Here is a 26,709-nt window from a genome sequence, read left to right on the forward strand (position 1 = left end):
GAATCCATGTGTGACAGTGACCACTGGCAAGCAGCCTGTGCTGAGGTGCCAGAGCCCTGTGCCAGGCAGGGTGTCATCTTCCTCTTCTTCCTTGCTCCAAAGTGGAATGGGATAAAGTTCCTAATAAGGAATGGAAAAGTGAATGGTGCATAAAGCTGTGATGATTTTTTTCTTTTCTATTCTTTTTCTGATGTAGGAGGGAGGACTGAGGAAAAGGGCTAACTCCAAGTAAGCCCAGGTGTGGAGGAGTGCCACAATCCTCTTGGACAACACTCAGCAGTTTCTGGTGCCCTTTTTTACCTCAGCACTTTAAAGATGATCTGTGAAAAAAAGATCTGGGAGCCATGTCCACTAGTAGCAGTAAGTACAGTTTAAACATGTGGCTTGCAGGTATTGAAGGTAAGTCTTGTTGCTCTCTCCCCAGCGTTGCACCCTGCCACACAGGCCAGATTCATGTTTTCCCCTATTCTGTTGCTGTATGCATCCTTACACATAGTGTGTGACTTTTGCAAACTTCAGGTAAAGGCACTTTGGTGAGACCAGAGCCACACAAGAGCTGCCCTTCCCGGAACAAAATTTACTGCTGCTTTATTTCCCCTCTGTAAGCTTCTCACACTTGACTCATGAAGCTTTCAGCTGCAGAATTTAGGTGGTAAGAAACACAGCTTGACACAATAATTTTCTTTCCTGTTCTAATGCCCTGTGTTACAGAAGGCATGAGACACACTTAGCATGAGCCAGCTTAGCTTCTTTGGTTTTAGTAGAACAAGATCCAGTTACACTAGTTGGGAACTGAGCATGTCACTGTTCCCTTACTATGCCTGGAAGCACTGAGGGGTGCCTGTGGCTCACCAGAGCAGCCAGTAATTAACTGGTCAGTTGGCTTTAACATTCCTGCAATAATTTAAATGTGCCAATTTTTTAATGAACGGTCCTTTTTGGACAGTCCATTTAAGCACTTGAATTACTGTAACTAACCAATGCAGTACTTGTTCTCCGAGGTGATGACTTCCCAGACACTCACATACAAATATGGGGTTTTGTGGATTTTTTTTCAGCCATGAGACAAACCTTTAAGAATTTGTTGTTAAATTTATTGCTGGATAGATACTTATCACTACTGGAAAATCAGCTCTCCATATGGTTTCTTTCTTTTTGTACAGTTTGTACTTCTCCTTTGCTGTTTATTTGAGTACAGTGATTTATGTTATCTATCTAACGCAGTGTATTTTCTTCTGATGAGACAAAAAACTGCCAGCACAGGAAAAATGCAGGTATGTGCTCTTAAACAGTATGGTAACTTCTTTTTGTTATCCTAGTGTTAAATGAAGAGATGGCGAGAACTGCACTGAGCACTAGGATAGGATCTTGAATTTGAGTTTTGAATGGTAAGAAAATATTTGTTGTTTTCTGCAGTTTTCCCAAAAATTGTGGTTAAGTCCATAGCTTTTGAAATACGTTAATTCAACTGCTGATGAGCCCTATAGCAGTGACTGAGGTGTGACCTCCAATTTATTCCAGAAACTATGCCCTCTGCCTCATGTGTGACACTTTTATGTCCAGCTTAAGGCATCCAGAGACAACTGATGTGTCCTACTCAATGTCCAAGCTGTGCAGACCCCAGGAACATCTGGTAAGGTGAAGCACAGGGCTAGCAAAGCCTCCTGAATAATCTGCATGCCAGATTTAGCAACCATTCGTCACGCAACAGCTTCCAGTTACACACTTCCCTGTGGCTCAGACACCATGCCAGGGAGTCCTACAACACTGTGGACTTCTGTGGTGCTCCCCTCTGGGAGCTACGTCCCGACTCACAGCCTTCCTGCAGTGAATGTATGTTCATTTTCCAGTATATGTTTCCGGCAGGGAGGCCCATGAGGGGCAGTTAATACATTTAAATACTCTGTTCTTTTCTATCAGGCTTGTTATGGGTTGGTATCAATTCTTAGTGCATTAAGAATATGTCCTAGATTCCACTGACTACATTTGTGTCACCTTTGTGTTAAGAAACTGTGAAAATTCTTTTCAGCTGGCCAGCCTTTGTCATTCCCTCCCCTCTCCCCTCTCCCACCTTTTTTTTAATTCAAGGGCATGAATTGCTTGTTTTGAATTAATTTTTAAAAAATTAGGAGAGTGAGAAAATAGCATGTGTGTGAAGACCCTACAGCAGTGCATACATCTGTTCCAAAGCACAGAAGTGCAGACTGAGTCTCTGACACAGTTGTGGTGTTGGTAACTCCTTCTGTTCTGACTGTGCAAAAGAAAAATTTGCCAAAATAGCCACTGTGTGAAAAATGCCTGAAAGTTCCATTTCCAAATGTGAAGGCAGTTGTACTTTGCAAAGCCAGGGTGAGAGCGCTGCAGAGCAGGCCTTCCTCCACTAAAGTAACAGCTTGTGAATATCTGCACTCTGCCAGTCACTGGAGGAAAGAGCCTCCCCAAGGGTGGTAAACTGACCAGCTTAATGGAAACCCACTAAACATGAGAAAACCAGGAAGAAACTGGTTATTGTACCCTTTACGTGGTCATTCACTTCTGACCATAGTTGGAGACAAGATACCAGCGCTGATGAACCTTTTTCTTGACAGATAAGAGGTGCTCTTGCAGGACCACTGTGTGCAGAATATAAATGTAACCCATCTGTGCCATGAAGATGGAGACAAGAAAGTGGCAAAGAAGTTTGTAAAGGTAAGATATATATATATATAAGCATAATTTTGATCCTGTGAGAGCTCTGGCTGAATTACTGTGACTTAGCACGAATATTGATAAAATTGCACCCCCACCTCCACCCCCCCACCCCAGGTCTGAGAGCTTTATGCAAATTTATAGCCCAGGCAACACTCCTTTTCTGGAACACTCCAGAAAATTATATGAGCCTTAAGAAGGAAGTGTTCCCCAATACTGACTGTCCCATAAGTGAGCTAGCCACACTGGTTAAAGCTTAATTAGAAATTGCCAGAGTGGCTAAATTCTTTTCTAAGTGCAGCTGCAAAATGTTAACTGTGGGCATATTTTACACATTAATTAGTAACACTTGCACTGGAGGACCAGAATCTTTCATGAATGCAGCTGTGATCAATTAGTATCAGTTAGGCATTTCTGTAGGTAATACAGGGGTCTCCTGAAAACTGTTTTAGTGCCCACCTAGATTAAAAAAAACCCAAACCAATTTATATGCAACAAACTACAAAATCAAAGATCACTACAAAGTGTCTTTATTGAAAAAAAGCAGATTATAGCATCTAAGGTTAAATGAAACTTCTGACTTTAATATTAAATAACTTAGAATGATAGGAAGTAGCTTCTTCTTTAGATAAATAAATCTACATTTCCCAATTTTTTTCTTCAACAATCAAGGGAATCAAACACTGAAACACAAAACCACAAGTAATTCTAAAGACTAAGACAGAAGCACATTGAAAAGTTTTACAAGGAGATATATATATACAAAAATAGTTAAACTAATGTATATTTTCAGCATGTAAACTAGTTACATGATATACAAACTGGGAATTTATATATTTCCTACAAAATAAAAATCAACGTTGGTCCAAGTTCTTGGAAGAAAACTATATTCTTTTAAAGAAAATGAAAATATTTCTTAAATGAAAACTTAATTTAAGTCAAATTATATACTCTAGTTATGGCATTAGTTACAGGATGAATCACAAACTTTTAAACTTTTCTTCAAACACAAGAAAGCAGCTTTTGTCCCCTTTAGAGCTTTGGTTTACTTTACTACTCTGGAATTTCTGGTCTTAAAGAGCTCCTCTAACCATGTTTTTCTTTTGAAGCTCCACCTTACAAAATACATACACACACGTGCACACAAGTTAAAGGAAAAGGAAAGAAACCCAAACAAGCCCTCTTTGAAAGCTCAATTATCTGAGTGCATTCTTGTTTTGTTTCATGTTATTATTTTGGTCCTTTCTTTGGAATGCGTCCTCCAGTGCATGAGGAGACTCTTGAATTGCCTACAACAGCTTTGCGCTGTAGGGACTTTGTAACATTCATTACCAAAATGGAAAGGTGTTGTCCTGATGCAAATGAGAACAAGTTGTTATTGTTTTAACTTTATGGAAATAGTCTGAAAGTACAGCAAAGGCTTCTGAAGAACAATCACATAATAAAATTATGTAAAATTAAAAAAAAACATAAAAATGTAAAAAAACTACAGAAAGTTTACATCTGTGTTGAACTGATTTAACATAATAATACTCTTTAAGAAAATCATTAAGAGAAGCTTTTACATCTACATAAATCCCCAGACAAGAGGTAAAATGTGCAGAAACTATCACTAGCACGAAAGAGTACAGCACATCACTATTTTAGATCTGCTTTTATTTTTCTTTTTGATTGAAAAAAACCTAAAAAACCCAGCTGACAATTTTCACTCAAGCTTTTTATACTAGAAGGTGGAAAAGCAAAGCTGTACTTTGTTATACAGTAATGGAATGCACTTGTCTATAGAAAATACTGGAATAACAACTGCTGCTTTCTGGTTTTAAACAAATTGCTTACTCTATATAGAAGTATTGATGATACTTAACAGAACTGAGAACTACAAGAAACTGACAAATTAACATGTGAAATATTATTCTGTTCTACTGTATGATTGTTTTCAAAAAAGAATAAAAGGTATGGTATGTACATGTTAGCCAGTGTGCTGTCCCTTGAAAACTATGTTGCAGTGGAAACTTAAACTTGCCACTTAATTTGGGTCCCTTAATATATGTCATAAAGACAAGCAAGTGAAAATGCTTCAAAGCTAAATGTGGTCCAAAGCAGCTTCCTTACATGGAAAAAGTATTACATTGCAGCTGATGCTAAAAAGTGTATCCTGAAGCTCTGATATCTTCCATGTTTGTAATAATCTTAAAGAACTTAACTAGAAATACACTCCAATTTAAGGCATTTTTTCTCCTTTTTCTAGCATTTGCTGTTTTGGCAAGAGGCACACATGTACTTCCACTTCCTTCTGAGGCTGGGCTGGTGATTATGAACACAGAGGTAACATTTGCAAATGCAGAAAAAGTGTGCATGTCCCCAATGGCCTCTCTTTTAAAGGCCTCTTAGGCCAAACTGTAGAAAAGAGGCACTAGATGCACTGCATTTACTTGAAAACATGTCTATCACATTAAATATGCTAATCATAAACTGATACATATTAATTAGAAAATGACTTTTTAAAAGAGCATCTGACTTGCCAAGGAGCATTCAGTAGGACAGGTTAATCTAGGCCAATGAAAGTTTGGCAAAAGTTCAGAAAACATACCTTTTGTTCCTTACTATCAGAAAAAAAAACAGAGTTCACAGGAACTGTTCCTGCCCCTCCCTTTTCCCCTTGAGCAAATTCCAGACTATCAAAAATTTCTGCTAAGGGAGTTAATTATTCCATTTAGGAATTAGTGTCCATTGGATGGTCTTTGTATTTTTTGAGAGGGGCTTTCAGAAAGTCAATGGAGCATAAGAAACTAAACAGCAATGGTGTTGCCAAATAAGTAATTTCATCAGTCTGCATGCTGACTTTAACTTGGGATCATTTCTGAATGGATCCATCAATATCCCCATGTTTTGAGAACTGTCATGGAAATGTCCCAATTTACAGATGGGGAGAATCTGGTGTGGTATTTCCACTGGAGCAGAATAATTTTATTTTATTGTAATTTTTGGTACAGTTGAAGACAGCAATGATGGATTTATTTAAAATATGAATTCAGGAAGGCTGGATTAATTCTCATGAGAATGAAGGGAATTTTTTTAAACATACAGATGTGTGATTTGCATGTAAATTGTCAACACATGGTAGAAAACAAACCATAAAAAAGATTCATTTAACTTCCTATATGGAAGACATATATTTCCCCAGAGCTCTGAGGTTACTGTAAAAGCTTATGCAAAACATGAAAGTGTGTACATTCTATGTACATCTAATACTTGTTATACCAATGTTTCAATGGTCTCTCTAAATTATTTTTCTGCTAAACTGGACTTTGTTTTCCAATTAAGACAATCATCATAATCAGTTCAAAAGTACATCTAGAAAAGAACACAAAGCTGAAAAGATAATACAAAAACAGTCCCCTTTTTTTTAATAACGTATCAACATACAATCATAAAGCAGTTGGTAACAAATGGAGTCTTGTATAAAACAAGTAGCATAAATACAAGTGTACCTTTGCATAGAAAGGGGCAGCTAACCCTATTAAACAAAAAACAGCTCTGAAAGATGAATTCTTTATTAAGTGCCAAATCATCAAGCTGATATGAATGCATTTTGAAACCATGGCTACAGTTGTATGCAGCAAGCAATTACAGAGGTCTGTAACTTTCTTCAACTGTTACGACCCTGCATGTGCCATCTTTTGATATAATCCTCTCTAACGTAGTTTTTGAGAGATGCTTGCTATGTTTCTTCAACACGTCTTTGGATGACTGTGGAACCTTGTAGGACGGAAAGCTGGCCTGATGCTACTTTAGAGAATGCTATTACTTAACCCCTGCTGAAAACTGTCCTTACTAAAAACACTTGTTTACTTCCTGTTACATACTTTTGGGCATCTATGTTTTAAAAAATGTGAGCCTGTATTCTCCAAGCCCAGAATTCAACAAAGCTATCTAAAATACTAGCATTTATCTTATCAAGCTTGCTGCAATATGATAAGGTGCTAACTTTTGGAGAGTAATTCAACATTCCTTACTCAAGTGAAATCCCCACTGGTATAAAGTGAATAGGGAGTGCAGAACAGCCCTTTGTACCATTGCTTTTAGAAATGCTGCCATTTACAATTACAGTTTAGTGCTGAATTATTTGTTCAAGTAGATGGTGTCTCAGTGAAAACATCTAGATAAAAGAATGCATATGTACAAGATCAGAAAAGGACCCCTCACCTCTGATTTAAAAAATAAATAGCTGGTTTAGATGGCTATTACTGGAATCTCATCTTTAAAGGAAAGGAAAGGGAAGGAAACTAATTTTTAGATATTTGTCTTCTCTTTCAAACGGCTTATTGGTAATGGAAATGTCTTTCAGAGTTCTGTGACATGCATCGGATAGCTCGGAGGTGGATGTGATGGCAGTTTAATATTAAGGCGCCTAATATGACAGCCATGGCAGAGCAAGTGGCCCTCTAATGGGTAACAACGATGGCCTTCCTCATCGTTGAGCTGCAAGCCGCAATCCTGGAAGAAACATATGCATCTCGTGTTATTGAGTGATTCAGGTGTCATTGCACAACAGTGTTGACCTACCTAGCCTATGAAGCCAGCAAACTCAAGAGTTCTTGGCAGGTGGACTGTGACTATCTCATATTATGCAAAATGACATTGCTGAAATCAAACAGGAAGTCTACAATAGTACACAGCATTTTTTTTTCCTGTTGTTTTCTCATTCTGGTCTCTTATCGAATAAATGTTGATGCAAATCAAACAAAAAAAAAATCAAACAAACAAACAAAAAACCAAACAACCCAAACAAGGCCAAGGACTGACCCTGACACATACAATCTGGAAGAGGTCAGGAATGAGAAGGAGCCAATTCTACAACAAGGCAGCAAGCAAGAATGGGGGAGCATAAGTGAACAAAATGGGTGAACAGCAGTGGAGGAACAGAGACAAAAAGAAGAATAACAAACAATGATCCTGCCTACTATTATGTATGCTTCAATAGAGACAATCCTGGTTTTCAGTTGTTGTCATTATTATTTGGGCATATAGGTCATTTTAGTATTGAAAACTGCTGCAAAGTTTTTAATTGGACACAATTAATTGATCTATAACCCTACTTAAACTTCTCAGCGTAACTTAAGTGTGTTACGTAAGCGTAACACAAGAAAGAGGTCATAGAGAAAAGCAGCAAAGTTTCATCACTGCCCACTGACCTTTGCAAGGCCACCAGGTGATGATGACTTTTAACAGCATTTCAGAAGTGGCTGGTCACAGACTTTGCAGAAGTCTCCATGTGAATACCTCAAAATACTGGCACTAACTTTTCTAGCATGATTCCAGGACAGCAGTGACCCAGCATGTACAGTTTGAGAGCCTGATTTGAGACCATGAGGCAATAACTTACCCCTGTTAACATATGGCTAACCCCTCATTTCTGTACATAGATGCACTCTGCCATTCTGGGCAGATGTGGAGGCAGCTTGATTTGCCTCAAACTGGAAGGAGAATGGGGAAATGAGTAATGAAACAGAACTGAAAATAAACCCCCATTGGGACATTCTAACATAAAGTCAATAGCCTGAGAGAGAAGGGGAGGGAGCTGTCATTTTAGGTGAAGCCTGCACAAAGCAATCGATGGGGGAAGAAGGAGGAGGGAAGTACAGCTCTCCAAAATAGTGCAATTTCCTGTGCCAATTTCTTGTTAAAATTTAATAGAAAAGGATGGAGTATCAGGTATCTCTGTTGGAAGGAGATAGCTGAGTGGAAGGGGTCTTCTTTACACCTAGGTTCATATGCTTTTCAAGATACTCCAAATGTTGTTATTTTCTCTCTCAATCAGAAGTCACTTTATAAAACTTTTTTTGTGCAATAATGCATGGAAGATAATATTGCTGTATTTCTGCCTCTGGTGCTAAGACAGGTAGGATCTGTGTGGATATTTTGGGTTGATTCCAAATTAAACTGTTTCCCTCCTCATGCCTCTGGATGCAAAGCTAGGACTGAACTCAGCTCTTCTCTCCAAAGCAAGGACACTAATTCCACAACTTAATCTGCCTCAGTAGAAGTTTAAATTTTCTGCACAAAAAAGAAACTACTGCCCCAAAAGTAACACAGTGCTATCCCTATCTATTTTCTACTAAACCAAAACAGGGATGGCAGCACCACTTGCAGACCAGCTAGCACTCATGCCTCCCTCCAAGAGCCAAGGGGCAGAGCCCTACCTGCCCAGGCATGTAAGAGCCAGCAAGTGCACCCTGGGGTGCAAGTCAGGCACCTAGCAAGAGGCTGCTAGGTATTAGCAAAGCCTTGCCGTGGGTTGGGCCGGATGCTTACCTCACAGTGATAGCACTCCACATGGTAGTCTTTGTCCATTGACACCACCCGAATGGTCTCCTCAGAGCCCTATTGCAGAAGCAGAAAGACGGTAAGAGTGGGCTTGTAAGTGGTGTTTTCTCCATCTTCTCCCAGTGCCCAACCTTTTGCTTTTCAGAGATGCTTCCCTGGGGGATCCCTCCTCCTTTGTAAAGCAGGGCTCTGTGACCACTGGAGGTCTTGTCCCTGGTGCACCCCTGGTTTTGATGTAAGGAGCCGCATGGGTGTCTGACATATCTAAGCTGTAGAGGTCATTTGGGAAGTGTAGCCAACACTTTATCCTCAAGGGAGAAACTAGTCTTGAAATCAAATAATTTTCCAAGGGCACCCAGGTTCTGAATGAATTACCAGCCAAAACCTATGATCTGCTGACTGGGTAACTTTTCATTGTAGACATCCTGGCCTGAGTTTTTCAGGGCTTGTATTCCCCTCAAACCATCTGCTGCACAGCTATTTTGCACATGCACATGTCACTGTATGTACCCCACACAGAGTTACATACCAGTTCGGCAGGTAATCATGTGCACCAGCCAAAACCTCAGCATGAGAGTGGATATGGTGGAGTTGTGTAATTCCTGGCTGAGCCCCAGGCCCTGCAAAGCAGCCTGTACCCTTCTTGTAACCTCACAGACTCCCTGATCTGCTCTGAAGCCTCTGAAGACAGAGCTCATTAAATCTCTTGCCTTTCATTGTTTCCAGTTCTAGGTGTGGTTTAAAGCATCAGATATGACGTAGACTATGTCTGAGAGAAGCTATGGGCAAGTTAGTACCTGCACTGCTAGACTTGAACTACCTAAGAAACCTCCATGGGAAAGAATGTGGAGTCTACCCTGCTAGCCATCAAATGAGTCAGCAGTAGCACTGCTTTTTCTTTCCCCCCTTTTTTATTCTTTTTTATTTTTAACTAATTTTGTAAGACACAAATCCAGTGACATTTACAGAGGGGTTTTCTCCTCACATCCCATCACCAGAACAAGCAGTTCTGGCTCAGCCTTTATGAGGTTTTTAATTATGTGAGACCTGTCCATGTAACAGAAATAATAATGACAAATGAGACTAACGTGCAGAGTGATGAAGGTGGGCATGCTGAGAAGCTCTAGCCTCAGGCACAGCAGCTTATAGGATGCAAGCTCTGGCTCTATAAACTTGACAAAGAGGAAAAAGAGGGAGGTGCTGAGGCCCCTGCTTACAAGTTATCTGGTCAGTGACCTCAGCAATGGGTCCTGCACCCTGAGAGTCTGAGGGACCACCACTGCAGGCAGGCAGAAAAGGGATGTCTTAATGCAGAAGTCTTATCATGCTAACTATCCTGTCAAGATAGGCTGAGGTTGCAAGTATGTCTTCACTGGGCTTCCCTCTCAGCCAACTTTTCTGCTGCCTTCTTCACCCTTGTAAGCACTTTTATTACGTTATCACACCAGGACAAGAGACTGTGGCCTTCTCACAGGGTGAGGGTAACTCTCAGCTGCCTTTTCAAGTTTGAGCATCTTAACAGATCCACATCAGAAATGCAGACGTAGCAGACAAGGAAAATTGTTAATTGAGCTAACAGGAGATTCTAAAAATAAGCAAGGCTTCTTGGGTTGTCCTTGGAGCCCCAGTCAGGGCTTTCAATTAAATGAGATTTATAACAGCATAATTAAGAATTGGAAAGCACCCTAAAGATACAAAGTACTAAACTCCATAAGTAGTATGACTATTACAAGCTCTGTGAATATTTGGGAGTGACATTGCTCTGAACTGTATTTTATTTAGTATCTGACAGTATAGATTCTGGGAGAAGGAGGAAAAGCATCAAATGTGTTTTTAGAAAGTGTTCATATGCCAACAGCTGTTTTCTCTAAAGAATGGATGCATGCTAACATGTACCTGTGCTGGGAGGATCGGCTGGTTACAGGAAGCGCATTTTGGTGCAAAAACCCTAGGGTGCAAGAAGAAAGTGTTCAAATCACATTTAAAGCTTCTTCAAAAAGTACAACCAAAAGACCTATTCTGATCATGCCTTGTTTTTATCAAAATGGAGATCCACAGGAGTCAAAACTACCCTAAGTGTTTGATGATATTCAGAGAAAAGGAGACCGATGCTAGTACAGCTTTATTGCTTAGCTCTTCCTGACCGCTAGGCATAGTGAACCCATCCCTCTTCCCACATACGCCACTTCTTTTACCTTCTTTTACTCAGAGTCATTCAAATTCTTCTAGAGATTCACTGCTTTGACTGCACAGCAGCTCCTGACTTTGGGATTGTCACTCATGTCAGGGAGACATAACTATGCTAAATAGAAGAGGGGCTGCTCGGAGTTAGGTTCTACTTAAACCAAATACATCAACTGGTCTTGCTATCTACAGCTGCATTTTACAACAGTAACTGGGCCAAAACCCACTCTGTCCTTGTAATACGGCTGTGTTGGTACCAATAGAGTTGAATACTCTTGCAGCATATGCTGAGTTACTGGTTGACTGGAGCTAAGAGCACATTACCTTTGAGCGGAAGAAGGGAGTCCAAATGCAGTCACTTAAACCACAAAACTTTCTGTCAGGTGAGGCTGTAATCATTCTAACACTAGCTGCTAATTACATGTCTACTATCCAGTCTAAACTAACCAGATTTGCACTCACCAGTGTCATGCACTACCAGAAAGTCAATTCTTAGGAACATCCAGTAGAAACCTACCATCACTTGCAGAATTAGCCTGATCTAATACTGGAAGTCCTAAAAGAAGTAGAGAAACAGCCACAAGAAAAGTACATTCTCTGACATTTTCAACCTCACTTGGTGACTGTATGTTGCGCTGGGCCCATGAAGTGACCTTTAATATAACTCTAAAAATCTTTACAAATGCCCATGTGTGAGAGCAGAACTTAGACATCTGAGCAAACAGGAATGACCCTTTTTATCTACAACTTACATAGGCTTATAATTATAAGGTTTATAACTATAAGGCTTATACAGGCTTATAACTATACCAATAATTTAACTACTATAATTTTACTAAGCATCAGTGGATTTGCATACTTACGTATGGTAATCTTTGACACAGTAAATATTGTTCTCCACATCTACAGTGAAAGGGACTCCATCCAAACACTCATTACACACCACGCAGCGGAAGCAGCCAGGATGGTATGACTTTCCAAGGGCCTGTAAGATCTTAAGAGGTGGCAAACAGCAAAATAAGCAGATGCCTAGTTACATGAGATCCAACCCTCATATACTGCTGTGTCTGATTCTTAATAACGACAGTGAGAAAAGCTCTTCAGGATGAAATTACCACTCCACAGATCTGTCAGCAGGAGGCTTTTAAAACAATCAACTTGCTTATTTCAGTGGGTTTCAGTTGGCTCCCAATAAAGAGAGCTAACTGTGAAAATCAGTCTAACACCCATCAGTCGTAGCTCTGCAGGGCCAGTACTGCCAACAGAAATTAAAAACGACTTCAGAGACCACTTCTTGGAAAATCTGTGGCAGCCAAACACAAGTTAATGGGATACAGAGTTAATTCACAAAACTCAACAGGCTCTAACAGACAGAATCCAAACCAGTCATTACTCAAACTTTAAAATACCAAACCAACCAAATAAACAGGTGTCCCTTCGTTAATTAAGGATCCTAATCCACCAGTTACTGACTGGTTATCACTCAGTCATAGGGGCCCATCAGTTTCTGTTAAAATTCCATCTGTATTCGTGTGTACAGATACAGATTCATCCATCTGCCCAGGCTTTTCCTATACTGACCTTCCCTACTTCATCTTAAAGGTTTCAAGCGAAGTGCCTGATGCAGTCAGTTTCAGTTACACCACCACAGAACAGATCCTCACCCTCCTGGCATCCCTGTCTATTACCCTCACTGTGGCACTGGGCCATCAAGGAGGCAGCACCAAGCCCATGAACAGGGAGATATAGTATCATCTTCAGGCAGCTGTCAACAGATTATAGCACCAACTGTATACATTTCAGGTATAAGAAGTACCTTTGGAAAGTAATTTCAAAAGTATCTGCTAGCAGCAGTACTCAGCTAGGAGCTGCTAATAAACTGGAGGTGAAAAACCTCCACGTGCCAGTCTCCATGGTCCTGTAGATGATTCTATGAATAACAATCAGATCAACAAGAAATAAGAAGTGCCACATAGAAAAAATGTGCAAAGTCAATTGAATTTAATCTTCACTCTCCCCCTTCTAATTGAGCCCTATAGTTCAGTTCTGGTTTGCAACCCTGTTCCTAGCCAGAAACAACTCACCTGTGTGTGTTGTGATCGAGGTAGATATGCTACACACATATGCCATAGCCTGGCATAGTTGTGCAGCCACCTCTTTGCACAGAGTAACTCCTAATTCAACAGCACTTTCAGCCCTGAACATCTTCAGGTGTGCCCAGGGCTGTTGTGCAGCTCCCTGCTCCTTAGCTGCACATGGGCACCACTGCTGTGCAGTCATTTTTATTTTATGTGCACTCCCAGGGAGCAACACGAAGGAATCAACCAAACAGGACTGCTTAATTCCTGGAGCTCCCAGAGCTGTTTCCTTTTGTCAGAACACACTTCCAGAGGGGAGGAGGGCAGACAAGCACCTGACATGCTTCCAGCTACAGAGCTCCACCAATTATGGACTCTTGCCTGGGATTCTGCCATTAAGGGCCAGCACAAAGCATGCATGTCAGGATACCCCTCCCAGCATGACAGAACTCTAGAAATTTGCTCTTGGGCTAAAACAAACAATATCCTTGTCCAACCAGTGGTGCCAGGATATGAGCCAAAATCCTTGTTAGATATGTCTCAGTTCCAGCTCACGCTGAACCTCTGTGTTTGCATCGCAATAGTTATTTCCATTAGGCATACTGAAGTTCACGTGCCTTTTAAAGAAAGAGGAAAATAGGTATACTACATGATCTGCACTGCTTTAGTGTGGAAGCTACTTCATTTTGTTTGGGAATTTCTCATTAGGACGAACAGACTTGATTCTTCCTATTTTCACCTACTGAAATAAATGATGCCAGCAGTACCTGGCCCAACCCCCAGCCCTTTGATTCTGACTGCTGTCTCCCTACAAATCCCAGGGCAAAATGCATTTTAACTAACATGGAGCAATTGGCAGAAGGTAAATAAAGTAAGCAACATATCAGGAAACAAACCTCAAAACTACTGATACTGTCTCCTCTCTAGCCCAGTTTCCATCCACCTGAGCTCTTGCTATTCTACTGTCTTACACTGCACACCCTGTTTTCCTTTACCATGTTCTCATACAAAGCTGTGCTATATTTTCCCTCCTTGGTATTAAAATTCTATTTATCTTTTTGTCCTTAAACTGGCATGTGGCAGAACAACAGCTTTCCATGATCCCAGCTAGAAAAGAAGCCCAACTTACTGTACTTTAAAAGTAATAGAGCATGAAGGTATTTCTGTTTATTTACTGCCTAAGTTTCAAACTATAGGTTGAAAGTGGTGAGGACACAATGACAGTCTGACTAATGAAAAGCACAATGTCTCACAATGCAGGGCCTGAAGTACCTTAACAGCAAGCTGCTCCATGATTAGGGATTTAGGTCTCTTACCATTTCCATTATGAGGTGTCCACAAACAAAGCACTTGTCCGCTGTTTGCTGAAAACCTGAATACTATTCAAATGACAGAAAAGAAAGGATTATTAGTAGCCACTCCTCTAGCTGCAGAAATACCTTTTAAGTGAGTGCTATGCTATTTTCCAGCCTGTGCTACATATGTGGCAACAAACTTATACAGTAGGTTTGCTCTTGCAGCATGCTCAGATACCAGCTTGGCTATCCAGTGCAAGGTTTCCATGAGATTTTCAAAGCAGCAACACTACTTTAAAGTTTGATTTTTATTTTGGAAGCCCAATTATCGAGTTTGGTGTATTAGAACTCACTTGACTTAACTCTTTTGGTTGATATTGTTGGGTAAGTAACACAGGACTTCCCTCCCAACTCCTGTTCAAATTAGTGACCAGATGCTACTGATCTCTACCTACATTTCACTCTTACATGCAGGCTAGAAAAATGAATACAGGCTCAAGGAGGATTTAGCTGTCTCATGGATACCAAACATTTTATCCAGGGAACTCCAACCATAGGAGCTCAGCCTCCCTGCACAATGTGAACAACAATGAGGTACCTCAGAAAGATGATACAAACCCCATCCACCAGCCTGTGCTCCAGCCTTCAGTGCGAAATGGGAACGCTGGGCATGCCTGGCAGCAGAGCCCTCTTGGGTTCAAATGCCAGGAGCACAGCAGCAGGGAGTCACTTGGCCCACCTGGGACCATGTGGAATCAGGCAGGTTCCCTGCCTCAGTCGTTTTGACCTTAACTTTGTACTTGCATCCCCAAAGTAGACCCTGTTTCAGATGCCAAAGTCTGTCTTTAGCCTTGATTTAAAAGTGTACAAAAATACCAAGGTTATCAGGCCAGACAACTGACGTACCAAACAACCGCCCTTAGAGGCAAGAGGAACTCCAGCCATGTAATTTTGAAACTGGTATTTGCAGTGGCTGAACTTTACCCTCAGCCACTGCAGTTCCATATAAGCAAAGTTGTGTGTGCTTACTCTTTCCTGCCAGAGGGAAGGGTGCCCTGTTATTTGTACGCTACTGCAGAGTGATGCTTATTTCAGTAATTAAGGTTGTAGCAAAGCTCACCTGAAACGTACTTCAGTTGCACAAGATAAAAGAGAGGGAATTGGGAGAATGACTATAAACTGGACTCTTCTCCCAGAGCACAGGTTAACTGGCTCATGCATCTTCAGAGCCTCAGCCCAACAGAGCTTAGGGCTTGCTCCATCGTCCCTTGTATTAGTGAGGATTAACCGTCCTCTCACTTCACAAGCAATTGGTTCCCACCTAGAGCTGCCATATGTTTTCCTTTTTATTGGTGCTAGAGGTTCCCATACTATTTCCAATCAATACATTGGAGACAAAACTACTGTTGCTATGTAACAAAGTAATTATAAAGGTAAAGGTCTCTCAGACTCTCTGATGGACCCAGAAAGTCAGTACATGACAGTATGGCAGCTGTCACAGCTTCAGGTTTACTACAGCTTAACTACTCTGTGTTACTACAGAGTAACACAGCTTACATAATCCTAAAAAACTGAAACTCCATCAAAAGAGACTGGGGTGCTGAGGAACAAATATAGAGTCAGACAGTCCTAGCTGGCTATTACTACAAGATACTGGTTTGTCTTTTTCTTACAGATGCAGAACAAAAGGCCTCACTGCTTGGGATGCTTCTTGGCTGCACTGTATCTGAATAACCATCTGGCTAGACTATTTCCTAAGGTTGCAAACTCGAGGGTTACTGGAAACAGGTGGGTAGGTCCAAGTGGCGCAGACAGCAGAAGATTAACAATAGTACAGACCCAGCTAATTCTAAAATCCTGCTGGAATGAATTTACCAGCTCCATCTGGCTGTCATTTGATAAGGAATGCAAAGAAGCATTTACCCAGCTATTGATTAAGAGGGAACATTATTCCCCTGGAACAGAATGGTATAGTGGTCAGAATAATGTCATTTATTGCTAACTAGATTGTCATAAATTACACTGTTTGCCTGAAAGAAAGGTTTTGCTGACACAAAATCACTCTTTATATGACTAACCCTATTAAATTAAAACCATGATTTGTTTTTAACAAGAGAATTGTTATTTGTCAAACACATCCAGAACTGGATTACCCAATTAACACTCTGCAAAAGGGCAGTACGTCTAATAGCAGTGATTACATATTTCATGGGTTTGGGGAGTTGTCCTTTACCACTACACTCTCTTCTGATCACAGTCTTGATCCCAGACAAACAGTGAGATCAGAGTTTTGGATTCATCTCTGCTTGTGTTTTAAATCTACTTGGACTGGAACAGAGAAACAGCCTCAGATCCCTGCAGCAGTTTCCTACACGATGGTAGTACTGTGAAGATTGGTGTTTAAATGTAAATAATAAATAATTTTCTCTACTTGCCAACTTCTGCTTTGCAGTATGTGTTCTTAACTTGGAGACTTCAAATAGGGCTCTTGTGCTAAGTTTTCAATTTTAGGAGTAGAGCTTACCCATGAAGTCTTAAAATACTAATTAAAATTGGCAACCTCTGTCTTTGAAGCATTTTATTATTATTAACCTTCAGAAATCCTGCTTGTGCAATGAGAAACTGTGACTTGCTTCAGACTGCAGACAAGGCAGAATGGCCTCTTTATTATCTCTCAGCACACCCAAGATCTTCCCCAGTGGTGTATGCCCAGTGTGGCTGGGTGGAAGAATCACTGGTCCCCCAGAGCTTGTGAACTAGGTAACTGCAAGAGAAGAGGAGGTTATGCTCTACAGACTTGTAGCCTCTTTTATTACTGACACAGTTGGAGCAAGAAAATGAGCTTTTGCACACACCAGCCCTCCCTTAAAACCTGGAGATGTGAAAAACAAACTGAGGTGAAACAGTGAAATAATATGGGCTGATAGGCAAGAGCCTTCTGGAGAAGCTGCCAACTCGCAGCTATGCTTCCTGTGCAAAGGGTATTTTATATTGCAGTTTTGTTTGGGACGTAAGCAGTCCTGGGCTCAGTTCTAGACTTACACTATGAGGTTTTTTACATGCCAGACTTTTATTTTGTGTGGGGTTTTTTGTGGGGTTTTTGTTTGGGTTTTTTTTTTTTAAATTTTGTTGGCAGACCAGTACAATGATGTAAATACAAACTGGTCTCAAACTAGTCAGAAATGTTCAGAAGTCCACAGGCAGTTTGTACCCAGGACACATAAGAAGCTTAATTTTCAACTTTCCCAAATATTCGTTATAGATACTCATGAAGCATATATAAAAACATTGAAAGAAGTTGTTATAACGAGAACACCTCTAAGATTCAAAGCTGAAAATGCACTATTATCCTCTACTCTCACTTCTGTGACTTAGAAATAAGATGCTAGTTACCATGATGCAAAGAAAACAAGCGCATCTTGAAGAGTTGGCATAGTATTTTTCTAAATTTCTTAGTTTGGTCCCAGGTGTTTCCTCCCATATTTACCTTGTCCTCACAGGATAACAAAATTACACTTCATGTGCATGAATCAAGACCCTGTAATCAAGGTTCCCAATGATACTTATATAAAATAAGACTCTGGGAAACTAAATAAACCTTGAGAAATATGTTAATTATGTCAGAATAGAAGAGCAAAAATAAAGTAGAAGACTTGGTTTGCTGATCCTTTCTTTTGTTTGCTGTCCAACATACTTTGATTATCAAACAGGCAAAAAACCTCTCTAATGATTCTGTCCAAGAGTCTTTGTTTCAATGCAAGAGGAAAACAAGTCCCCTTCTGTCCTGAATATTTAGGCCTCTTAATGTCCTCCTGTGTTAATCTTGGGGTTTATAACTCTTCTGTCTAATGTGCAATACATCCAAAAGAAATTAACAATGAATTTTGAGCATATAATGAACAATTATGCATGGAGGATAATCCCACCAAGTACTATGAGAAACCATTTCTTCTGTTTGCCCTCAGTCCTGTAACCAAGCCTGGCTGCCTACACAGGGTCTTTTAAAGTTTGATCTTCTCATCACTGTTTTCTAAAGCAAAAAGCATTCAGAAAATAGCATGCCTGAAAAAGGCTGCAGGACCCCAAATTTCTACCTTAGGCAACGTCAGATCTCTGAAAAGACATGTTGCAGCTTCTCCTTCACATGCCTAACCGTGCCCAAGGAGAGGCTGATGCACTTCCCTGCTGTTATGTACTCAACAAGACAAAACCTTCCTCCTGGAAACAGACCCTGGAATCTCATTCAGGTCAATTTTCTTCTTTGATGAGGATGTTCAAAACCTGCTGAAGGTTTTGCAAGCAGATCAAGAGGGTTACATTTCAGTAGGTGTGGCAGTTGCTGCCCCGGTAATGGTATGAAGCCGTAAAAACTACAATTTGCTGTTATAGCACTGCAAACTCACCCAGTGTGATTGCTCAGCCTAGACTTGAGATTCCTACTCTTTTATGCTTTAAGGGCTTCTGAGAGGGATGATCAGGAGTTTTTGCCAAAATGCCTCAGGCATTTAATTCTGAAAACTAATTTCTGAATTGGGTGCTATGCTAATAATGTATTCCAACCCCAGGCTGCCTGTAATCCCTCACAGACTCTCTTCTCCTTGGTTTCCTATTAGCGGAGCATCTGTCTTCTCGTTGCTTTATTGTTTGCTCTCTGCATGGGATCCTCAGTACATGGGACTCAACAATGCAAGAAATTCATGGGATCACGTTAAGAGAGGGAGAAAATATCAAATTTGGTTTCATGCAGATGGGTTCTGCTGTTTTTTTGTGCACATATTTAAAGGCAGTGATCAAACTGAACTGAACAAAACGAGCCCTTCTCAGGCTCAAAGATATGGGAGCCTCATGGCAGGTGGTGCAGAGATTAAAGGAAAATAGCTCAGAACTTACTCTTCATCTCACTGAAACCGTTTCATATACCCTGCTGCTTAACCCTGTCTTGCTGCCAGTGAGGAAACACTACCACAGCTTATCTTCTTGCTTCTGTGTTTCCACTTTGTTATGTCTGAAGGACACGGGTAGGGCAACAAGGGACTTCATGTTCTGCACAGAGGTAACAGTTGGTCTGGCTATGCACAAAACTCCGCCAAAAGTTAGGAATTCAGGTGGCAGCTAACCTTGCCTTAGCAGTCAGGCATTTCACAGTCTCTGAGGAGGGAACAGCCATTTACTTCCTAGAGAGCCTACAGAGACCCATGTGTACACTCACCAAGACTATTTTCTGTCCAATTAATTAAGAGACGGTAATGATTTTCTCACCTAGAACTTTCTTAAACAAACTCCTGCGGAACCTTTGAAGTGACAATGATCAAGGAAAAAGCTTGAAGCAACAACTCTGCCTCATACCGTACAGCCCAAAAATCTATTAGCTTGACTCACATCATACATGGTACTGTTAGAACAAGTCCAGGGGAGGGCCACGAGGATGATCAGGGGACTGGAGCACCTCCCGTATGAAGACAGGCTGAGAAAGTTGGGGCTGTTCAGCCTGGAGAAGAGAAGGCTGCGTGGAGACCTCATAGCAGCCTTCCAGTATCTGAAGGGGGCCTACAGGGATGCTGGGGAGGGACTATTCATTAGGGACTGTAGTGATAGGACAAGGGGTAACGGGTTGAAACTTAAACAGCAGAGGTTTAGACTGGATATAAGGAAGAAATTCTTTACTGTTAGGGTGGTGAGGTACTGGAATGGGTTGCCCAGGGAGGTTGTGAATGCTCCATCCCTGGCAGTGTTCAAGACCAGGTTGGATGAAGCCTTGGGTGATATGGTTTAGTGTGGGGTGTCCCTGCCTATGGCAGGGGGGTTGGAACTAGATGACCTTGAGGTCCTTTCCAATCCTAACTATTCTATGATTCTATGATTTATACTCTTGCTAGGGGTTATTATTGTCACTGCTACCATCTACTATGTACACTGCAAAAGAGCTGCCTCCATTAGAACGTATCTTCTTGGAAAAAAGAAATAAATCTGGATCTTATTCAAAACAGTTGTTGAAAGATTTCAATTCAAAACATAACAGCAACTAATACCAACGTTTACTACAGAGTGGAAACACACCACTTTCTCACATGTTTTTTTTTTTCTGACTCTTCCCATAGAAAAAAATTAATGCTGTCTGCTTCCAAGTGTTTGGCAGGAGTTACACATAATTAGAAAGAGCTCTAAGTCTTTTAAGTGTGCTTGAGTTATTGTGATTTATTTTTCAATGTAATATTAAGAAAAACGCGATAATCTGACTTTTGGATTGCCATCTCAAAAGGAAATAGGGGAGTGACTATCTGGCATGGAACCAATTGGACTTTGTAACATACTCTTCGAAACATTCCACTAAATGAAAATGTAAAGTACGGACAGTTGTGAAAGCTAGCACCTAGTGATACGTCTCAAAAAAACCCCCATCCTTTCCTTGTCTAGTTTGTTATTGCCTGGAGAGTGATTCCTGTGACCTATCTGACAATTCATAACCTAGCTAAGGAAACGCTGAGCATCCTTAAGTGAATACAGACCTTTCATCACATTATGGTTATCTACATTATCACCTGAGTCTAGGTACTGCCTGTGTTTGCTCTTGAGAGATTTTTCAGGACTCTAGTTGATCTTCTATTTCAAAACACCAGTGTTCTTCAATTAGCAGACCTGCTAATGGCACTTGCTGAGCCATGCAGCATTCACCCTTAGCTTTTCAGCCTTGATGCCAACATTTTTATGTAGACCTTAGCTCTGGGATGAATTCCTGGGAGAAAATCCAGACCCCCCTGAAGTCAATGGGACTTCTGCCACCAGCTTCAATGGGCTTGTAACTTCTTGATATGGAATACAGCACTGCAGTACTGTGTTGCAATGAGAGGTGAGCCCAAACTCCCAGAATGACATGCTCCTCATGCTGATTCACATTCAAGCCCAAAGTGCAGAGGCCAATCAGGATTTGACTATCCCCAGATATTTTGAAATTTGAATTTTAAAGTCCATCTGTAGGTTTGATGCAACACTCTAATTAGAACACCCCAATTAAGTGTCTTTACTGTCAAATTTGTTTATAAAATAAAACCAGACCACTGGTATATTACAAACTTAGGAAAAACTAAGGAAGGGAAGCATTCAAGCTTTTTTTTTGGCAGGGAGGGGCTGAAGCAAGACACACACAAGTAGCAACACGAACTTCACTCCCTCATGCACTGATTACAGTAACACGTTATAATCTGTTTGCCTTTGTTTTCAGTGACAGTATTTGGGACCACAGCAACACTCCGCATTCATGATACTTCTGGAACTTGAAAGGCACCTCCTGTCCCTGCTTAGAACCATCAACGCCTTGAAAACACTCACAGAATTCCTTACACTTCTGTACATCAGGAATATTGCAGCAAATCCCTTTTCAAGCATTGATTCCACCATTCTGTTAAACATATCAATAAGCACCCATATCTGCCTGTTCTCTGACTGGAGTATGCATTTTAATAGCAAGTCTTCTAAACACAACATCTTCATAATTATCTAGAACTTCATTTGCTCTGTGATTCCTATTAGATATGAAATGGACACAAGCTGCAACTTCCATCGCTTACCTTTTCAACTGAGTAGCTTTTCTGAGAGTCTCGCTCAGCAGCAATGTGTTCTGACTAATGCACTAGTCCCAGTGATCACCTCCCAAGGGAGATCTCCAAACATTTATGCTCACTCAGATGGAAAATCAAACCTCTGATCCAGCAGACACCGGCTTCCATTACACTAAATAAAAACCCTCTTCCTAGGGTCCCAGCAAGTGGGCAGGCCATTTCCCCCGTCCTCAGGCTTGGAAAACAGCATGTGCACAAACTGAGAAGAATAGCCTGGTTAGTATTAATATTTACATTTCAGCTATGGCCAGAGGCCCAAATTAGGGTATGGGTCTTGTTGTGTTTGGTGCTACAGGAGATGAGGGCACAAGCCCTGCTTTCCTGGTGTTGATCACCCAGATAGCACCCCACTGATATCCTGTTCCTTTCTCCCCATGAAAAGCTCATCATTTCCATTTGCCACCTCTCTATCAATCTCACACATCCTCATCACCTATTTAAATCATTGAGAGTTTTACAGTTGTGGATAGAAGATGAGGCCCTGTATGTTCTCTGTAGTCAACTTTTGTTAAGTGGATGGAGAGGAGAAGGAAGACTTGAGAGGCAACCTGCAAGGCCCTGGAGGCTTATAATGCACTAAGTCTCTCCCTCTGGTTGGCACATGCAAACTGAAGTTTTTAGAGCTTTTCTCTTTGAGGATTTATGGGCAAAGTGACAGATTTTCTCCAGCCTTACTCACTGAAATGGATGAACAGCTTTAGTAAAACTTTCAACAACTAATGACATCAAGGTTAGCCAGAGGCAAAAACCTGGCATGAAGAAGTTCAACCAAGATGATTAAATTTGGCAAAGTTATAAGACAGTGAAAGAGGTAATCTTAAAAGGGGGAGATTTTGGATGACCTTAATGCTATGCACTGCAGCTTGTGGAGTCTGTAGTAGGTTATTTTCAGAGCATCTAAGTGTCTTCCAGTAGTGCATTAAGCACTGTAACTAACATCTGTCACGAGGTTCATTTTACCCCTCTCATCTCCTCCCTGGAGGGAAACTCTCCAATTTCTTAACCTCTACTGGACCCCCACTCAATAATGTTCATTACCTCAAGAGAAAAAGGGAAAACCTTTCAAAAAGGAAAAAAAAAAGGGAGGAGGGGCAAAAAGAAAAGATAATAGATGTAAGATTCGGGTTGCTTTGGTGACATTTTTAAGTCTTTTTTGCCAAGAAAAACAATAATTTCTTTTAAATTTCTTTACATGATATTTAAGCACTGAAAGGGAAAGACAGAGTTATTGAGCTGGTTTTCTGTCACCCATGATTATGCAGCAATTTATCAACAAAATGGAACAAGAACATCTGACTGAGATTATTTATTACACAGCAAGGCATTTAGTTTTTGTTCACTACACCAGGAACAGTGTCCCTGTTATGGCTAGTTACCCATCTGTGTCCAAACAGCTTTCAGGGAAGGATTAAACTGCCATTTATTTTATTTCCTTTCATGAAATAACCATCCTAACAGGGCTAAGGCAAGACTTGGATATTGCTGGACTTGTTACTTTAAGGTGGCATGAAAAAGCATGACTGGATCTTCCCTGGAGCTAAAGCAAAGGACGTTTGAGGATGACTATGGCATGCAGCATCCCTTCCCCATCCACAGCTCCACAAGCATGTCTAAGAACTTCTAGCATTTCTTTCCTGAAGAGAATAAGCAAAACAAGCTCCCTGATTCAGAGAAAGACAATCTGTGTCCTCAGTAAGAGCAAACATGTGGGAAAACTATTTGCTAGAAGAATGTACCTTGTGGCTATTGCCAAAGGTTTTGATGGGTGTATCTGCATTTTGGATAGCTTTATGGCTGTGCAGTGAAAATTGCTCATAATGAATAACATCTACATTTCTCTAACACCTTTTGTCCAGAAATCAAAAGCACTTTTCAAAGAAAGGCCCCAATTTTGAACACTTGACACTAACAGCTCCTTATGTCACACTTTTATGGACCGATTTCTTTGGAAACAACTCTGGCACTTCTAAGGATCAGGTAATGACTTTTCTCAAGGTCTTGCCTTCATGGACCATATGCAATACTGCAGCAAATTCCATGCATCACCTCTGATAGAGGGAAAGAGCTGACCTGTCTTGAGTGGAACTTAAAGAACCAGGTATCACATATAAGCCACCAACCACAGTTCTGGGCACTCTGCTGTGGCAGGAGCCGTTCTGATACAGAAAACAGGAGTGTTACAATAGAGTTAAAATACTGACATCTTTAGGGTGTTAAACATTTCTAACAATTACAGTAAGAAGAAACTCATAAATAACATAAATTCTTCCCTAAAATTTCCTACATTGACTGGCTCACAGAAAAAAAACAGCTTCAGCTTTTTCACCCATCATTGTTCATGTGCTATTTACTGCAATCCTAAAATGGGACTGACAAGTTCCTGTGTCTTGTCTGGCCTGGTCTGCAGGAAATCCCCAGAGTGATATCAGGGATGAAGGGGAAGAAGCACCTGCATCATGTTCAAGGGATACACAGAGGTAATAATTGGAAGGGACAGAGCTCTGCAAGTACTACAGCCCTCCATGCTGCCTGCTGAGTGTGGGAAGGGGCTGGGTTCTCCTCCAGGTAGTGGGGAGACTCCTACCACCCCTGCTCCGAATTGGCATTACATTTGCAACTACTTCCCACCAGGATGCCTCTTGCTGAAAGGGTAAATGAGGGGATCACTCAAACCACTGCTGCTTTAGTAGGACTGTGAGCAATGCAAATCCTCACATCTGTCCCTGGCAATCCATCGGAAGAGAATCCTGCTATTGCAAGCCTAACCATGTACACATAGGCCCCTCCAATTCAGTTGTTACTGCATGGATTTCACCACTGACCCCAGCCTGATAGCACGGTACCTCCTGCCTAATTTTGTGAAGCTGCTCTGCTTTCCAGTTCCTATTATCTTTGTGTCATACCTGACATAACCAGGTCACAAGCTGCAGGGTCACAACTCTGAAGAGCTGTGGCCTGGCTCCCATACCTATAGGAGCACCTAATTCTCCTGACCAGCTTCCAGGCAAGCGAAAGCTAAGGAAGAGCAAGGACACTACCTGGGGACAGTATTTTATTAGCTGGAATACAATCATAACGGAGGTAGACTACCTTTGTTACCTCTCCAAATTAAAATAATCTTTTTCCTATGCTCTTATCTAAGAAAGACATCCCACTACCATACTGTCAGCAGTATATATATATATATACACATATATAATATGTATAAAATTGCACTGAGTTACAATAAGGACTGAAATTCTGTTAAACAGAAAAAGGTTTGGTTATCTGCTTTGGACTGAGAACACCTCTTTTTAGAAAGCACTGAGGTTTCCAAGTGGTTAAGAGGAAATATGGAAATATGAAGCAGTTAAATAATGTCCTTTATAATTGCCACTTTGCAGCCTTTTTCTCCGAGAGAAGCTTTGAGCTTTATCTGTCCACAGAACTCTAAAATAAATAAAGTTGTTTTATTTTATTACAGAAACAAGACAATTCCATCTTGCTATAACATTTGCTCAGGGGAGCTGAGAGAAGATGAAATCACTTTCTGAGAAGCAGCTGGCTTAATGCGGGCAAGGACAACGTCAGAATTTGATTTCTTTGCTGACCTACACAGCCTAGAGTCCCTTGGTCTGCTTCTCTCCCATTCCTCTGTACCACTGGGAATCTGCTAAGCCATACTTGTGGAAGGTTTGGACTTTTAAATCCATGTCTTAAATGTCCCAACAGTTCCCTAACATGCATAATTTATTCCTGTCAGGCCCTTAATCTCTTGGGAAAATCACTGCAAGTATCTCCCTTCAGAAGCTGACTGCAGAACATGTCGAAGAACCAGAGGTTCCCCATCCCTTGAAAATGGAATGTCCTCCAACAGACTGATATTTTAAGATTTTAAATTCTCATGTTTAGTCTGGAATTACAAGCTAGTAACAATAACAATTTCATTAAGTCTGGATGAAAGGCTTTGGCCATGGGGAAAGTACACAGTTCAAAATAAAAATCTCAAAGGTCTGAGCCCCCCCACCTCACGCACCACTTCTTCCCCCTCTCCCTATGCTTCTGCAGAAACACAGGGGAGAACAATAAAAGCTGAAAAAGCAGGGGAGAAAAATATTTTTCCCTCCAAAATGCCAGCAAAACAGTAACATATTTAAATTATAACAAGAAACTTACTTTCTGCACAAAATATAATCTGCTCTTTTCAACAGGGTCCAGCTGTGGTAGGCTGAGAGTAAAGGTATAACACATGAAGGCAAATATGGCTTATATTTTGGGGAATTTCCATGAATTTTATGGATTGAATTGATGAGAAATGCATTTGTACACTCTTTGAACCGCCAGTAACATTTTTGTTGTGGGATGTATTTTGAATAATTCCTTTGCAAATAAAACAGCCGTATTTTCATCAGAAATGGAAAGTAGTTCTGGAAGACCCAAGCTGGTATTTCAATAAATAAAGGTGGTATACATTCAACATACTGGCTGTCCAGCATCTCATCCTCTAAGCTAAAATACATCATTCCTCTCTCATTTCAATTC

At 40.8% G+C, this 26,709-nt stretch overlaps 1 protein-coding gene across 5 annotated transcripts in view; it reads right to left on the bottom strand.

Moving 5' to 3' along the window:
* Nucleotides 1-3,202: 3,202 nt before the first annotated feature.
* WTIP (WT1 interacting protein) overlaps nt 3,203-26,709 on the bottom strand; it is an 82,828-nt gene continuing 59,321 nt past the window's right edge. For 4 of the 5 annotated variants that reach the window (XM_034073014.1, XM_034073016.1, XM_034073017.1 and 1 more), the window contains 5 exons: nt 14,594-14,656; nt 12,063-12,193; nt 10,912-10,963; nt 9,004-9,072; nt 6,065-7,185 (listed from right to left, as the gene is read on the bottom strand). In XM_034073014.1, the coding sequence (XP_033928905.1) occupies nt 7,033-7,185; nt 9,004-9,072; nt 10,912-10,963; nt 12,063-12,193; nt 14,594-14,656 (468 nt within the window). In that variant the 3' untranslated portion in view covers nt 6,065-7,032. Of the gene's footprint in view, nt 7,186-9,003; nt 9,073-10,911; nt 10,964-12,062; nt 12,194-14,593; nt 14,657-26,709 lie in introns of all 5 variants that reach the window. The other variant, XM_031051874.2, reaches the window with a different exon arrangement.

This window comes from Melopsittacus undulatus, chromosome Z (assembly GCF_012275295.1).
Source record: "Melopsittacus undulatus isolate bMelUnd1 chromosome Z, bMelUnd1.mat.Z, whole genome shotgun sequence".
Classification (NCBI taxonomy): domain Eukaryota; kingdom Metazoa; phylum Chordata; class Aves; order Psittaciformes; family Psittaculidae; genus Melopsittacus; species Melopsittacus undulatus.